General features: G+C 40.4%; 1 protein-coding gene and 1 long non-coding RNA gene across 2 annotated transcripts in view; one reads left to right on the forward strand and one right to left on the reverse strand.

Annotated features, from left to right (window-relative positions):
• Positions 1-9,802: 9,802 nt before the first annotated feature.
• On the reverse strand, positions 9,803-14,016 carry LOC306771492 (leukocyte cell-derived chemotaxin-2-like; the record flags this gene model as incomplete). Its single annotated transcript, XM_079260658.1, has 4 exons — positions 9,803-9,969; positions 10,046-10,197; positions 10,278-10,389; positions 14,001-14,016. The coding sequence occupies 4 exons, from the start codon at positions 14,014-14,016 to the stop codon at positions 9,803-9,805; spliced, it is 447 nt and encodes a 148-aa protein (XP_079116784.1).
• A 1,547-nt stretch (positions 14,017-15,563) lies between these two features.
• The window catches only part of LOC306772019, a 1,678-nt gene continuing 1,007 nt past the window's right edge, over positions 15,564-16,234 (forward strand). The window contains exon 1 of the long non-coding RNA XR_013771771.1: positions 15,564-16,234. This exon is cut by the window's right edge and continues 33 nt beyond it. This is a non-coding gene — a long non-coding RNA (uncharacterized lncRNA).

Consider the following 16,234-nt stretch of genomic DNA (forward strand, 5'->3'; position numbering starts at 1 on the left):
TTGTAGCTTCAATTTAAAAGTCATTCTTTCCATTGTAAAAATCTTGTAAATCAGGTCAATCCATTCATTAATTGTGGGAGTTTCTGTCATTAGCCATTTATGAGTTACACTTTTCTTTGCAGCTACCAACAAAATCCTCATCAAATATGAGTCTGCTTTCAAAAGGGTTAAATCTCTTAGATCGCCCAAATACATAATTTTAAAACTTAAATGAATTTTTATTTTAAACACCGCTTCCAGTACCTTATGCGCTTCTTTCCAAAATGGGGATATAAAAGTGCAATCCCAAAAGATATGAAAATGATTTGCCAATGCCTGACTACATAACCTCCAACAGTCTGTTTGAAGTGAATTTCTAGACTTTTGAGCTGGTGTACAAAAATAACGCATCACAGTTTTCCAACTAAACTCCCTCCATAAAGGAGCACTGGTAACAGACCATTGTTGCTTACAAATCATTTCCCAATCTTCTTCAAATAAAGAAAAGTTTCCCTCTCTTTCCCATCTTGTTTTTATATGATTTGAATTATTTGCTTTACAATTTTGTATGCCAGTATATATTTTTGAAATCATTTTTTGGTATGGGAGGTCTTTATATGCACTTAGGAAGATTTCAAGAATTTCTCCTTCTAAAAAAATTGTTTTTTTGAATTTTTTATTGACAAAATCTCTGATTCGTAGATACCTAAAAAGATCTTGAGAGGTTAGTCCAAATTTATCTTTAAGGTCCTGGAAGCTCATCATTGTCCCGTCTTTAAACAGAGTGTAGTTGGTAGTTAGACCAGATTTACACCATATTTTAAACCTTGAGTCGATTTTGCCTGGTGCAAAATCTGGATCATAAGCAAACCACTTTAAAAAATCTGCCTTTTCACGTAATTGGTACCTTTTTAATATATCACTCCAAATTTTGATTGAACTTTTGATCAAAGGATTATTAGGGTCCCTCAAAATCTTCAAATTCAAGGGGTCACCAATAAGTGTAGTAATTGGAATTTTATCTACTAAACCACACTCTATCTCCTTCCATTTAGCTCTATAACTGGGTTTACACCAACCTATTAATGGACGTAATTGAGCCGCTTTATAATAATCATGGAGACATGGGAGGGCTAACCCCCCCACCCTCTTTTGGAAGTTGCAAAGTCTTATATCTCACTCTGGGCTTTTTGACCGCCCATACAAATCTAGAAAGAATTTTATCCCACTCCAAAAAAGTACGGATCTGGTTTTTTAATAGGAATTGACTGAAATACGTACAGCATTCTTAGGAGAATATTCATTTTGATAGTTTCTACTCTTGAAGTAATACTCAAAAAGGGTATTATATTCCATATATTAATATCATTGATTATTTCTTTCTTTAATGGGCCATAATTCAGTTCTTCTAACTCAGACAGTTCATTTGGTATATGTATACCTAAATATTTTATATTTTTCTTGTCCCAATCTAACTTGTATAAATGTTTAAGATGGAGAGGGGGTTTATAATGGAGACAAAGAGCTTGCGTCTTTTGTTCGTTTAGTTTATAACCAGAATATGATCTATATTCTCGCAAAATTGTAAATAACTCAGGGAGGGATTCTGTTCGATTTGACAAATAAACCAGTACATCGTCTGCAAACAGAGCCAGTTTTTCTTCACTTGTTGCCATCTGAATGCCTTTTATTTTGTTGTTCTGTTGAATATACTGAGCCAACGGTTCGATAAATATTGCAAAGCAGAGTGGACTAAGACTACATCCTTGTCTGGTAGATCTTTCAAGCTCAAAAGAGTCAGAGAGTGCACCATTAATTTTCAGTCTTGCTGTAGGTTTATAATATAACGCCTTTAATGTCCTAATAATAATTTTATCGAATCCAAATCTTTCCATAACTCCAAATAAAAATTTCCATCTTACTGAGTCGAAAGCTTTTTCAGCATCCAGACTTAATAATACAGATTGTATTTTATTTAGATTTATGTGTCTAATTATTTGCAAAGATCTTCTGATATTATCATGGGTTTGATGGGATCTTACAAACCCTGTTTGGTCCAATTCAATAATTCTTGGTAAGATTTTGTCTATCCTCCTTGCTAAGATGGATGTAAATATCTTATAATCTAAATTCAAAACGCTTATTGGTCTATAATTGGAACATTCCAATCTATCTTTTCCTTCTTTAGGTATAACAGAGATTATTGCCTCCCTCCAAGAAGGAGGGATTTCCCCATTGTTTAAAACCCAATTAAATGTTTTAAGGAGAATAGGTATTAGTACTTCCCTGAGCTTTTTGTACCACTGCTGTAAATCCGTCAGGGCCTGGGGCCTTATTAGTTTTAAGTTTACCAATAACCGATTGAATTTCTTCTTTTGTAATATCTTTTGTTAGAGTTTTATTTTCCTCTTCTGTTAAAGTTGGTAAATTCAATGATCTTAATAGGCTCTCCATCTTATGGTCATTGTCTATAGGAGGTTGTGAATATAATTTGCTATAATACGTTTTAAAACAATCTCTTATCTTATTTATCTGAAAGTATACTTCCTTATTTGTGGGGTCTTTTATTTTATAAACAGTGTTTTCTGACCTTTGTTTTTTAAGTCTTTATGCTAGTTGTTTTATATGTTTAGTCCCTCCTTCATAATAGTTCTGTTTAGTAAACAATAATTTTCTTTCAAATTCTTGATTGTATATTTCCTCTATCTGATTTCTTTTTTGTTGAATTTCAATTTTTATTTTATTATCTAGCGTGTCCTTATGTTTTGTTTCTAATGATAACAGTTCTGATTGTAGTGCCTTAAGTCTTTCAGTCTTCTGTTTTTTAAGATAAGATGTTTTTTATATCACTCTCCCTCTCATCACAGCTTTACAAGTATCCCATACTATGGGTGGAGACATCTCGTCGCTATCATTAATTTGTAAATATTCAACTATTTCTGCAGAGAATTCTTCACATGTTTTATTGTTTAGAATACTATTATTTAGTCTCCAATGAGTTAGTTTTGTTTCTTGAATTATTTTTATTTTTAGATATAAAGGGGAGTGATCCGATATATCCATTACACCAATTTTACAGTCTTGTATTCTATCCATATCTGCACTGAAGGTAAAAAAGTAATCTATTCTTGAATAACATGACTGTGGAGATGAATAGAATGTATAATCCCTCCTGGTTGGATTAAACTGTCTCCAGATATCTACATGACCCATTTCTGACAACAGACAATTGATTTTTTTTAGTTATTTTTCGTGACTGTGAGGCTCTATTATCTGTTGAATCCATATGTGGTTTTAGGGCGATGTTAAGATCCCCTCCGCATATGAGCATCCCTTGTGTTTCTAATACAACTTTTTCTAAGATATGTACATATTGGTCTGATTTAAAGCCAGGAGGAATATATACATTATGCAATCTTCCATCAAGTTTTCCTATTACCATCACATATCTTCCTTCCTTATCCTTAGTTGTTGAAATATGTTCGAAAGTAACTTTACTTGTTATTAATATTGCCACTCCTCTTGTATGTTTTGTGCCATTTGATGCGAAAAAAACATATTTAAATCCTTGTCTTTTGAGTTTCTCATGTTCTAGCCCTGCCATGAGTTTCTTGTAAAAAAGCAACATCTATTTTGTCCCTCTTTAGTTTATTTAAAATTTTCTTTTGCTTATGTGGACTCATTAACTTATATGGAGTCCATTAACATTAACAGACAGTACTTTAAGCATTCAGCTGTTTTAACAAAAAAAAAAAAAAAAAAAAAATTTGCTTTTGTTGAAGATTGGTTACTTTCCCCCCATACCATATTTTTATTCGACCAAAGATTTTTAAATATACTATACCTTCTACCCGCTGTCAACTGAGAACAAATAATAACACAAAACTGATAAACCAAAAATAAAACTAAAACAAATAAAGAGTCTTCCTTCTTCTTGGAGTCCATTGACTCCTGGATGTCTCTGTTGGTGAGTGAGGAGAAAAAACCCTTGGGGCTCCCCCTAGTGGTGGGATGACTGGTCGAAGTGTTCATTCCCAAATCCACTATAGGTCCAACAAGTAACAAAAACGGCTCCTTTGCCTATCAAACCGGTGTGTCTTGATTTAAACAGTCATATACAGGACTATCAAGAATAGTTGTTCTTCAGAAGGTATAACTTAAACTTCGCAGCATTTTGCCACGAGTCCTTTTTATCACTCGTTTAATCTTCTAAACTCAGACAACTTTTGCTTCACTCTTCTTTCCATCGTTGGTCTTGAACCATCTGAATTCACTTCTCGCCAGGGAAACACAGCGCTGATCCTCTCCTCCATATTGGACACTGGTCGTGTTTTTGATGCGGTCAGCTCGATTCCCCGTACCCTCATTTCCGCTGCCGTGTCCTCGGCATGGTTGTAGGTTCGCGGTCCGTCAGTCCAGTGGATCCAAATCCGTGTGAAAGGTGTCTGGAAGCGAATACCTTTCTCTCGCAGCGCTTTTTTAATCCCACCATATGTTTTGCGTTTCTCAATAATCTCACGAGCGTAATCATGGTCAAAGTAGACTTGTTTGTCATTCAGCATTATCTTCTTCTTCCATGCAAGCTTCAACACAGTCTCTTTTACTTCAAACTGCAAGAAATTGACAATGATTGACCGTGGAGGGGAGCTTGCTCCAGGCTTTTGAGTTAGGGACCTATGGGCACGCTGGATCTGCAGAGAGATACCATCGGGTAGCTGTAGCTCGGTTGATAGCAGATTTGTCACAAAGTTTATCGCAGAATCACCTTCTGCGTTCTCCGGTATTCCATATATGCGGATATTATTTCTCCTGGATCTGCTTTCCAAATCAGTCACCTTCTCTCGTAATGTGCGTTGTTCCTTTAGTCGCTCCAGCAGGACTTCTTTCGTTATTGGGCCGCTTTCTTCCACCTCCGCTATGCGTTCTTGTGCCTCGGCAATGGCTTTGCTGTGAGATGCTAATGTAGCCGCATGCTCCGTTAGCTTGTTGTTTACATCGTTTTTAAACATAGCGAGTGCTTCCCTCAAGGTTTTGGACATATCCGCTTTCATGTCTAAAAATGCCTCCCTCATGTCGTTTTTAAAGCATCGGAGATCCTCAGAAAGCTCACTTAATGCCGGAGAAGTGTCTTTTGCCGCCATGGGTAGCTTTTTAGCATTTAGCTCGTCACCATCTTCCAGTCCCTGCGTTCCTTCGTTTTTGGACATTTCTTCTTCAGTTGTCGATTTGTTCACACTTTTTTGTCCCCTTCTTGTTTGCATCCCACTCATAATGCTCACAACCAAATCTGGTTTAGATTCTCGAGCATCCAAACTCATTCATGGCGATCTCCGGAGACTTCAACAACGTCTCCCTCTTGCAACTCTACCAACATTCCAGCAGTTTGTCAGCTGCTCCACCAGAGAAAATAAGATGTTGGACTTATTTTATGCAAATATGAATAATGGATACAGTTGTTCTGCCCTGCCTCCTTTAGGAAGATCTGACCATAATCTGGTTCTTCTCACCTCCACCTACAAGCCCATCGTTCAGCAGCAACCAGTCATCACAAAGACTATCAAAATCTGGTCTGCTGAAGCTGAAGATGCTCTTAGAGGAGGCTTTGAGGCTACAGACTGGAACGTCCTCTGTGAACCTCATGGAGACAACATCAACGCCATGACTGAGTGTGTGACAGATTACATAAACTTCTGTGTGGACAGCATCGTCCCAACAAGAACAGTGAGGTGCTTCCCCAATAACAAACCCTGGATCACCAGTGACCTGAAAAAACTGCTGAACATCAAAAAGAAAGCCTTCAGGGATGGAGACAGAGAGTTATTGAGGGCAACACAAAAACAACTTAAAACACAAACTAAGAAGTGCAAGGAGGACTACAGGAAGAAGTTAGAAAGTCAGCTCCAGCAGAGTAACCTGAGGGATGTGTGGTCTGGAATGAAGAAGATCACCGGCTTCAAGTTAAAGGGGGACCAGCCTGATGGAGGTCTGGACAGAGCTAATGAGCTGAACATATTCTTCAACAGGTTCAGTTCACCCCCTACCTCCAGCCCAACAGACCACACACCCTCCATAAGCCCACTGCTTTCCTGTCACGCCTCCAATCTGTCACCCTGCAGCTCAGTCATGGACCAGAACACAGCTTCATCTCCCTCCACATCAGGACATCCTGAGACCTCCACCTTGTTTGTCTCCTGCAATCAGGTTAAGAAGCAACTTGAGAAACTGAACCAGAACAAGGCTGCAGGTCCAGATGGTGTCAGTCCCAGAGTTCTCAAGACCTGCTCAGAACAACTATGTCCGATTCTCCAGCACCTTTTCAACACCAGTCTGAGACAAAATAGAGTCCCAGTGCTGTGGAAAACCTCCTGCCTTGTTCCAGTGCCTAAAAAACACAACCAGCTGAACCAAGTGACTACAGACCAGTTGCCCTGACATCTCACATCATGAAAGTCCTGGAGAGACTCTTACTGGCTCACCTCAACAAGCAAGTAAACACCTTTCAGGACCCATTCCAGTTTGCATATCGTAATGGACTTGGGGTTGAAGATGCCGTCATATACCTGCTCCAGAGAGCACACTCTCATCTGGACCATTCAGGCAGCACTCTGAGGGTCATGTTCTTTCATTTCTCAGTGCTTTTAATACCATTCAGCCTGCTTTGTTATGTGAGAAGCTCCATAAATTCCAGGTGGAAACCTCCACAACCACCTGGATCTATGACTACCTCACAAACAGACCCCAGTTTGTGAGACTGAAAGGTTGTGTGTCTGAGATGGAGGTCAGCAGCACTGGTGCACCACAAGGAACTGTACTCTGGCCATTCCTCTTCACTCTGTACACCTCAGACTTCCAGTACAACTCTGAGTCCTGTCATCTGCAGAAATACTCTGATGACTCTGCAGTTGTGGGGTGTATCAGGGATGGACAAGAAGCAGAGTACAGAGAACTGGTCAGTCAGTTTGTTAAATGGTGCGGTGACAATCATCTCATATTAAATAGCAGCAAAACAAAAGAGATGATTGTTGACTTCAGGAGGAAGAAGAATAAACAAAGCACTGTTTCCATCCTGGGAGAGGAGGTGGAGGTGGTGGAGGAATACAAGTATCTTGGAGTTCAGCTGGACAACAAACTGGACTGGAAATGCAACACTGACTACATCTACAAGAAAGGTCAGAGCAGACTGTACTTCTTAAGGAAGCTGAGATGGTTTAACGTCTGCACCAAGATGTTGCATATCTTCTAGAAGTCTGTTGTGGAGAGTGCAGTCAGCTTTGCAGCATCTGCTGGGGTAGTAGCATCAGAACCAGAGACTTGAAGAGAATCAACAAACTGATCCAGAAAGCTGCTTCTGTGCTTGGAGTAACTCTGGAGCCGCTGGAGCTGATTGTCCAAAGAAGAATGCTGCACAAGCTGATGAAGATGATGGAGGATTCTTCACACCCTCTCCACAACACAGTGATGAAACAACAAAGTGTGTTCAGTGAGAGGCTTCTTCAGGTCCGATGTAAGACTGAAAGATACAGAAGATCATTCCTGCCAGCAGCCATCAGCCTCCGGAACAAGACTTCCTCTAGTTATTATTATATACTGCAATATTTCCCTTTGGTGATTAATAAAGTATTTTTCATTTCATTTCATTCATCAGCTAGAACAGCAGCAGGAGAGACAGTGTCTGCTTTCTGTTCATTTGTGTAGACAACAATGCACTCAGGCAATCAGTTCTTAATTTCCTCTAACAGGATCATCTCTCGTAGTGACCTAAAATCATTCACAATACACGATGCACACCATCTGTCAAACTCCCCTTTTCTTTAGCAAACTGTGTAGGTTTGCGTGGAGCTCTTTTTATAAGACCTGAACTTCTGGCGATAAGCCTCAGAAACGAGTTCGTAAGCCTTCAAAACAGTGGCTTTAACCATGTCAAGCTATCTTAAAAAAGGGAGCGCTGCTACAATCTCTTGTGCTTTGCCTTGGATTCCGCATTGTAGCAGTAGGGACCAAACAGCTGGAGGCCATTTTAATGCCTGTGCTATGCGTTCAAAGGCTGAGAAATAACAGTCAACTTCCATCTCTCTAAATTTTCATACCAAAGCAACAAACTTGGCGATATCAAAAGTTTGGTCTGGTGAGAGGCCAGGAAGAACAGACCCAACAAAACCACTAGATGCAGCAGGCATCTGTGCCACCCTGGTCTGGGAATTAAGCTCAAGCTGGCGGATTCAAATAGCTTTTTCAGAGTCAAACTCCAACTTCTTGATTTCAAGTTGGAACTGTCCCACCTGTGCTTTTTCTTGGGCCTCCAACTACAACTGAGCCAGTCGAAGTCTCAACCGGGTATCGATTCTTGATCCACCAGAGCCACCATCCAAGAGATGATCGAACTAAGGAAGTGTGAAAGTAGTCCTACTTCCACCAGCGACCTCTTCATCCACCTCAGATGCCACCACTTCAGGCTGATCCTTAACCTCAGAAGACTCAGCCTTGTGGCTATTCACCTGCACAGCAGTGGGGCCAGCATCAGGCAGACAAACCAGAAGCTTTAACTTAACGACAGGTAAAGCAACACAAGCAGTTCCAGCTCAACCAACTTCCCCACAACCAGAGCCTTAAGATTCCTTTTCGGGATCTGCTTTGGACAAGAGATAGATAAGTTGGCAGCAATTTGAGCCAACTCATCTTTACTGCACTGGTCCAGCTGTTCAAGAGAAGGCTGTGCCATCAAGTGAGCAGCATCAAACAATTGAGCCATTTATTCAACTCCAAATGCACAATTACCTTTAAATGTCATGGGATCAGGTTACAGTATCCTGGATGAGCCCCCACTCAATGTTACAAACCCCCGGAAAAAAGAGGGAGAAGTTTGTACACATTAAACCCACAAATAGTACTTAGTTGTTAAAAGTGTTAAAATGCAGGTGGTATACCCATGACAAATAGGCAGGAATGGAGGTCCAGAACAGGCTTCACCTGCTCCAAGTCACAACTGCTATACAACCCAGAACAACAAAAGAGTGACAAACTATTCATTCAAAGCAAAACCACAGCTAACTAAGACGCTAACTAAAACCACCCCAATTGGGCTCACAAGCACAAAAGATACAAAGTACAAATCAGTACTACACCACAAAAACCACATTCTAATCTGACAACCAAGGCAAGGTGAGGCAAACTGAGCAACACTCAGCTGCCCCGATTGTCTGTCAATTCTGGACAGGATATGGTACAGCCAGCCAACTACAGAAACGAAGCGGTGCTGCCAGTCGCAGGAAGGCGTTAAAGCAGCCAGCCAATGGTCTAGATAGATCACACAGTCAAATTTGCATGAAGTGGTTGAGGGACGTAACACCCCACAACCCTTCATTAGACTGAGTGGTTAGGATAATGAATAAATGAATGAATGAATGTTGTGAACAAATAAAAAAAAAAAAAACAAGACACAAAAATGACTTTTTAACATTTTATTTTTCTGATTTTCTTAATTTTATATTTATCTTTTCATTTTTCTGCATTCATTTATATATTTTTATTCTTTACAGATTCTCTCAATATCTTCCATTTTCTCCATCATACCAGCTCATTTATTTATGTGTATCTAACAATTACAGCTGCAAACTTTTACTCCACAGAACTAGTTTCATTCTGCAGGTTCCACCGTCGTGGCTGGTTCTTAGACAGCTCTGGGACAGCAGATGTTGTTTCGGGATGGTTCTGGGATGGTAGATGTGGTTTTGGGACGTTCTGGGACAGTAGATAAGGTTCTGGGATGGCTCTGGGACAGTAAATGTCGTTCTGGGACAGCTGTGAGACGGTGGATCTGCCTCCTTTAGAAGTGTCCTGTGGGGTCACTCTTATCACACATCTGGACATGGACATGGGAGGTGATGCCTGGGTAAACTCTCTGCATGGGCAGCATGGTTCCAATCTTCTCCCCCTTACGGACTGTTCCAGAGGTTTGGTCTGGCCTTACGTAGAACAGCTTGAAACACAGACCTGTAAAAGGGGACAAAAACCATCAAAACCAGATGCAGTATCAGGTCAGAACCAGGTCAGAGTGGAATGGACTGACCCCCTCCTCGCAGGTTGATGCCCTCGTTGATGGCCGCCTTCTGGGGATCATTGTAGACAATGAGTTTTCCATGAAGCGTCACATCAAATGGAGCGAAGACGTCAGATCCGTCCTCACACACTATGTCCAGACCTTGGTGGACTCTGGTCCCCCTAAAAGCAGAAGACATACAGCTGTTAGCAGCTGCTTTTGGGCTGCAAAGCTTCTTTAGAACTGGTTGAGGATGTCCCACCGTCTGGCTCCGTAGTGTCCCTGCCCATATCGGTCTGACGTCCTTCTTCTGTTGGATGGGTTTCCGCTGCAAAGCTGACCAAATTGTAGGCCATCAGACACCCAGAGCACAGCTTGACAGAGAGAGAGAGAGTGAGGTAAATGTGATTTACAGGGTCGATCAGCATAATGGTGCATTACAAGGAAACCACTGTCTGGAAGTCCTACAAAAGAAATGAAGATAAAAACTAAGTTTTTGCTTGTGAAGGTCAAAATATACCTTTTTGATACACACAACTGTGCATAAACATTATTATCATTCATCTAAATATCTTGTTCAAACATGCATTAAACATGACAACAAAGTCTCATAACGTCTGATTACAAACTCTAAATATCACATCAGGATTTTATGACTACTGAGGACTTACATCAGTTATTCCTAACTAGTTATTCCTATGGGGCTGCAGGCCATGTTTGGGCCTTGAGCGCCACCTACAGGACCACAGAAAGCAATAAGCTCAGCATCTGTGGGCTGAGCAGCTCAATTGCAATACAGCTACCATGTGTCAGTTGTCAAAGCAACTCCAATGAGCAGAAGAAGACGCTAAGCTAGCTGCTAGCCTGTAGCAAATGCTGTGAAGAAGTATTTAAAATTAAATATAAAGACAAAAATGTAAACTACTGTGATGGATCGAAGTGTTTCTGTTTTTTCTGGATTAATGGGAAGAGTCTAAATATAAACCCCCCCAGATGATCCTCCTGAATGCAGCTTTTCTCACCCAGCAAAACGAGGATTGTTCTCATCTTCAGGTCTCTGGTCCAGATGAAGTCCTTGTCCTGTCCAGCTCAACTTTTATAGGCTGAAGTTTGAAGACATTGGAGTTTTTACTTTTTCAACATCCAGAACTGGATCAGGTTGCTCAACTGTGGAAAGATGTGACCTTTGGCTGTTTGCTGAGCAATCAGCTGCAAAGTCAGTAAACACTGAGACTCCCACCATTATTATTGTTACTATGGTGATAATAATGGTATAATGTTTTTTCGTTTTGTTTTGTTTTTTTTTCCATTTATTTTAGGTGTTTTATCATGATTCTTAATTTATTTTTCTCTGATTCTTTGTTTTCTAATTTCTTTCCTTTTCTGCAACATATCTTTCTCTTGATTAGAGCGACTGCAATAACTGTATACCCGTATCAGAGAATTTAGGCGTCAGCAGAAACGTGGTTCTGTGGTGCTGCATGTACTTCCCGACCCCATCTGCATTTCATGATGCTGATGTTTTTTATTGACATTATTTTTATGAAAACAAAGATTTGTCTGTAGATTTATGAATTTAAAAAAAGATTTATTTCCCTTCACTTTGCCATAAAAATATTATATATACATTTGTCATTATTTCCATTATTATTCCTCTGAGAATGATATATTTTGACTTTGGTTAACATAACTCTTGCTATTCTTATTTTTACTTCATCTGACTGAGTCTCAGAGTTTCAACATCTGTTATTTGTGTAACCTGGTATGACCTTGTTTGTACATGTGTGATTAGTTTTTACTTAATTTAGTTTTGTACAAGGTTTTTGCAGAAATTAAAGACATTTGACTTTTAACATTTTATTTATCTGATTTTCTTAATTTCATATTTATCTTTTCATTTTTCTGCATTCATTTATATATTTTTATTTTTACCGATTCTCTCCATTTCTTCCATTTTCTCCATCATCTTGTAATAGCAGCTCATTTATTTATGTGTATCTAACAATAACAGCTGCAATCTTTTACTCCACAGAACTAGTTTCATTGTGCAGGTTCCACGCCGTGGCTGGTTCTTAGACAGCTCTGGGACAGCAGATGTTGTTTTGGGATGGTTCTGGAATAGTAGATGTGGTTTCGGGACTGAAATCTAGTAAGAATAGAAGAATAAGAGTATTTTGCCCTGAATGAGGTGAAAAGTGGTGAATTATGCAAGAGCACGTCTCTTATCAGACAAGAACAGACATGAATCCTGGCGTTCCCGTCCAGCATTAACCTGACATGACGCTGTTCCTAAATGACGGTCCATCCTGCTTCATTCTGACATAATGTTGTTCTCTTTCATTGTTTGGATTTCTTGTTTTTTTTTAGTTCCGGTTTCCTGCATTATTTAGCAGTTTTCCTTGTTTAGTTCCCTCATCTAGTTTCATGTTCATTAGCTCCCCTGGTTTTATTTTCTGATTTATTTCACCTGTTTGTAGTTACTCCCTCCATGTATTTATACCCCTTGGTTTATGCTCTCAGTTGCTGGTTCATTGTGCTTTTGTTAGCTTCATGTGCTGGCTTGGCCATGTTCATGTGTTTTCAGTTAACTTCTTGGACATTAAAAGAGATCTTTATTTTGTGCCCCTGCCTCCTGACTCTGCATTTGGGTCCACACTCCACTCCATGACAGTTCCCATTCAGTGCAATCCTGACAGGATGACACTCACGTCCAGCATCACCCCGTGAGGCAATTCTAGAGTCGCGTTGGGACCTAGGAAAAAATTTACAGATGGGCCCCCCAACTAGCATCCACCAGTGTTATATATGAACTGACACTGAAAGAAAAAGGAAACATATTTTAATAGTTCACATCTGTATCATTTCAAAATGATGGTTAGCACTGTGGCCTCACAGCAAGAAGGTCACTGGTTCGATCCTTGGCTGGGGAGGGGTTCTGTCAGCGGCCTTTCTGTGTGGAGTTTGCATGTTCTCCCCGTGTCTGCGTGGGTTCTCTCCGGGTTCTCCCACCATCCAAAGACATGATGTTAGGTTTATTGGTTATTCTAAATTGTCCCTGTGGGTGAGTGGTTGTTTGTCTCTCTGTGTGTGTGGCCCTGCGATGGACTGGCGAGCTGTCCAGGGTGTACCCTGCCTGTCGCCCAAAGCCAGCTGGGATAGGCTCCAGCTTCCCGCCACCCTGAATTGGATTAAGCTGAATTGGATTCATCTGCTCGCATACGGAAACTGAGTTGTTGTGCACTGTCTTTTCCCTGGAAAAGTCCTCTCATTTCTAGGCTCTCTGCTGTGACAACTCAGAAGATGGGACCCAAAAGAATCAGAAGACCTCAGGATCAGGTTAAAGATTTTATTGACAATTGCTGGAGTCTTCTTCACCAAGCCAATTCTAGTAGAACCAGAATTAACCTTAGCTGATACACAATGGGTGCGACTGAAGACGACAGGGGGGTTAGTAAAGTGCACACAGGGAATAAAACTCTAGGGAGAGATAATGTCCAGGAAGAACTAAAAGTAATCTTCTCGACAGAGACTAATGAAAGTCCAGAATCCAAAATCCAAATCCAAAAAACAGTCCAAGGTCAATTACATCAGGAAGACTCATGAGAGAAGAGATCAGGGCAACCCTGGGGCAGGGAGGTACTCAGGACAAAGGAGACAGGGCAGGAATCCAGAGAAAACAGGAGTTTAGTTTGAAGGCTGGAGACAAACAGAGAATCTGATGATCTGGTAATCAGTACTCCTTGGCTTGCTGCTTAATTAGAGAGAGGCACAGGTGGAGAGCATCAGCAAATCAGCACTGGAGGATGCCTTCAAGAACTGCAGGGAAAAACCATGACTCTGCTATTTCTCTGGCATCAGTTCAAGTGGATGCAAGTCCATTTTCCCTGAAATCTTCCAAATATTTCATGACTGCTCGTTTCTTTTCTCAAGAGAAAAAACGGGGTCCGCAGAAACTTGCTAAGTGTTAATGTAAATTAAACCATACCGGCACAGCATGCCATGTCGTGAGTTTGTTCTTTATGCTGGTTGCCATGGACGTGGTCTCAGAGCCCGTCTTCTGTGCTGACATGGTTTGGAGAACAGTCAAAACCTGTCTAATCTCTGGCAATCTCTGACCTCCCATCTGGTGACTGACAGACTTTATGGTTAACTGCTTCACATGTTTCTGTGAAACTGCCCAGTGTGGAACATGGAAGCTAAAAATTTTGTACAACATGTGAAGACTAAGATCACTGATGATTTGGCTGCGTCTGCTACAACCAGACCATGGGACACACAGTTCTTACTCATTACATTGTAATATAATATAATATAATATATCGCTTGTACACCTTGCCTTCGTCCCATCATGTTGCGTCCATTATCATAAGACTGTGCATGGCAATCTCAAAGCTGAACTTGGCCAGGATCTCAAGGAGTGTGTTCCACAGACCTGTTTCCAGTTATGTCCTGAACGTCTACAAATCCTACAAAATGTTCGGAGATTGACGCAGTTTATGGCTCAAAGTTTACCAGTCTCAAGACGACAAAGTTTTTCAGTGTGGCTGGTGTCAGGAGTATAGTCCATACTAACAGAAAAATACCCTCCTCCCCCTCCAGCAGCGCATACCTGATAGCCACACCCTGCATATAAACATTAGGATGAAAATACAAAGTAGTGAAGAAGAAACTCGGAAGGCAAACATGGCTTTATTTGCCTCCTTCCGGTGGAAAAAACTGCAAATTAAAAAGTCTTGGATCACGCAAGGAGCAGAACCTGTCCTGTCCAGCATCTCAGCATACAGAACAGTAATCTGCCATATTTCTGCCAGACAGATTTGCTCTGTCAAGCGAGACATCTCATGTAAATAGCTGCCCTTGATAATCTGAACATTTTTATTATTATGATAATTATTTTATTATTCTTTTTTTTTTTTCCTTTTATAATTTTGCAATCATCGTCAGTCTTGATATGGCCGAGCTGGACCTGGCAGGGAAAGAGGAAAAAAAGAGGAAATGAAAGGAGGAAAAAGAGAGAGAGAAAAGAAAGGCGTGTCTAAGCTGCTAAAGTTACAGTATTTGCAAAACAATATAAAGTAGTGAAAAAATACAACAAGACAAAAGTATGATAGTGACAATATTCAAAAACAGACAAAAAAATAAAAATAATAAAAGTTAAAAAAAAGTAAACAAATAAATAAAATAACAATTACAATACCAACCGTTATTAAACATACCTACAGAGAGTCATCAGCAACATTTAGTAGGAAACAGATGGGAAGATGAGCGCTTTGTGGGCGTGCACGTGTGACTGTTCAACCTGTGATCATGCAAAAAAAAAAGCACAGCAAAAAAAAACAAAAAAACAAAACAAAACAAAAAACAGAAAAATTTTTAAAAAAAACCACAATGACAAATAAAAAATGCCAACGAACTTAGAAAAAGCACGACGACATTAACATACCGGAAGAGGTCGCTATCAGCCGCCAACAAGAGAAATCACTGATTGGACGATGCTGCCAGGCGGCTTTTGAACCGGAAGTTGTTGTGTCAAAACATGAACGTAACCCGTAGCCCAAACATAGCTGCTGCTACCCAAGAATATTTTGACTCAGGACACACATATGACGTGCTACTGGATATGCTCAGGACTAATCATGACGTTTCAATAAGTATGCGTACACTGAAGACGTATTTAAAAGAAGCTAGACTGTTCAGAAGACGCAACTGCTCCCCGAGGTGAGGCCGAGCTGCGAGGACCAGGGCAATTGTTCGGCTATCGCAAAATGTGGCAAGTTCTCAAACAAAAACACAAGCTGCGTGTTAAACCCAGCGTTGTTATGGGACTTTTGAGGCAACTGAATCCTCAAGGAGTGGCTTTGAGAAGTCGCAGGAGATTTACAAGACGCACGTATCACTCCATGGGACTGAATTACATATGGCATGTTGATGGTTACGACAAACTGAAACCTTTTGGTTTAGCCCTCTCAGGATGTATTGATGGGTTTTCAAGAAGAATTATGTGGCTTGTTTGTGAAACAACAATCCAAGTGTCATCGCGCATAATGATATTAACTGTGTTAAGAGTCATGGTGTGATACCAATGAGACTACGACCAGACCTCGGTACAGAGAATGGGACTATGGCAGCAGTACAGTGTACCCTTCGTCATGCGCACACGGACTATTATGCTGGCTCATCCAGCCACAGTTATGGATTATCAACAGGGAATCAGCGCAT

Source organism: Telmatherina bonti (assembly GCF_933228915.1).
Source record: "Telmatherina bonti genome assembly, chromosome: 21".
Taxonomy (NCBI): Eukaryota; Metazoa; Chordata; class Actinopteri; order Atheriniformes; family Telmatherinidae; genus Telmatherina; species Telmatherina bonti.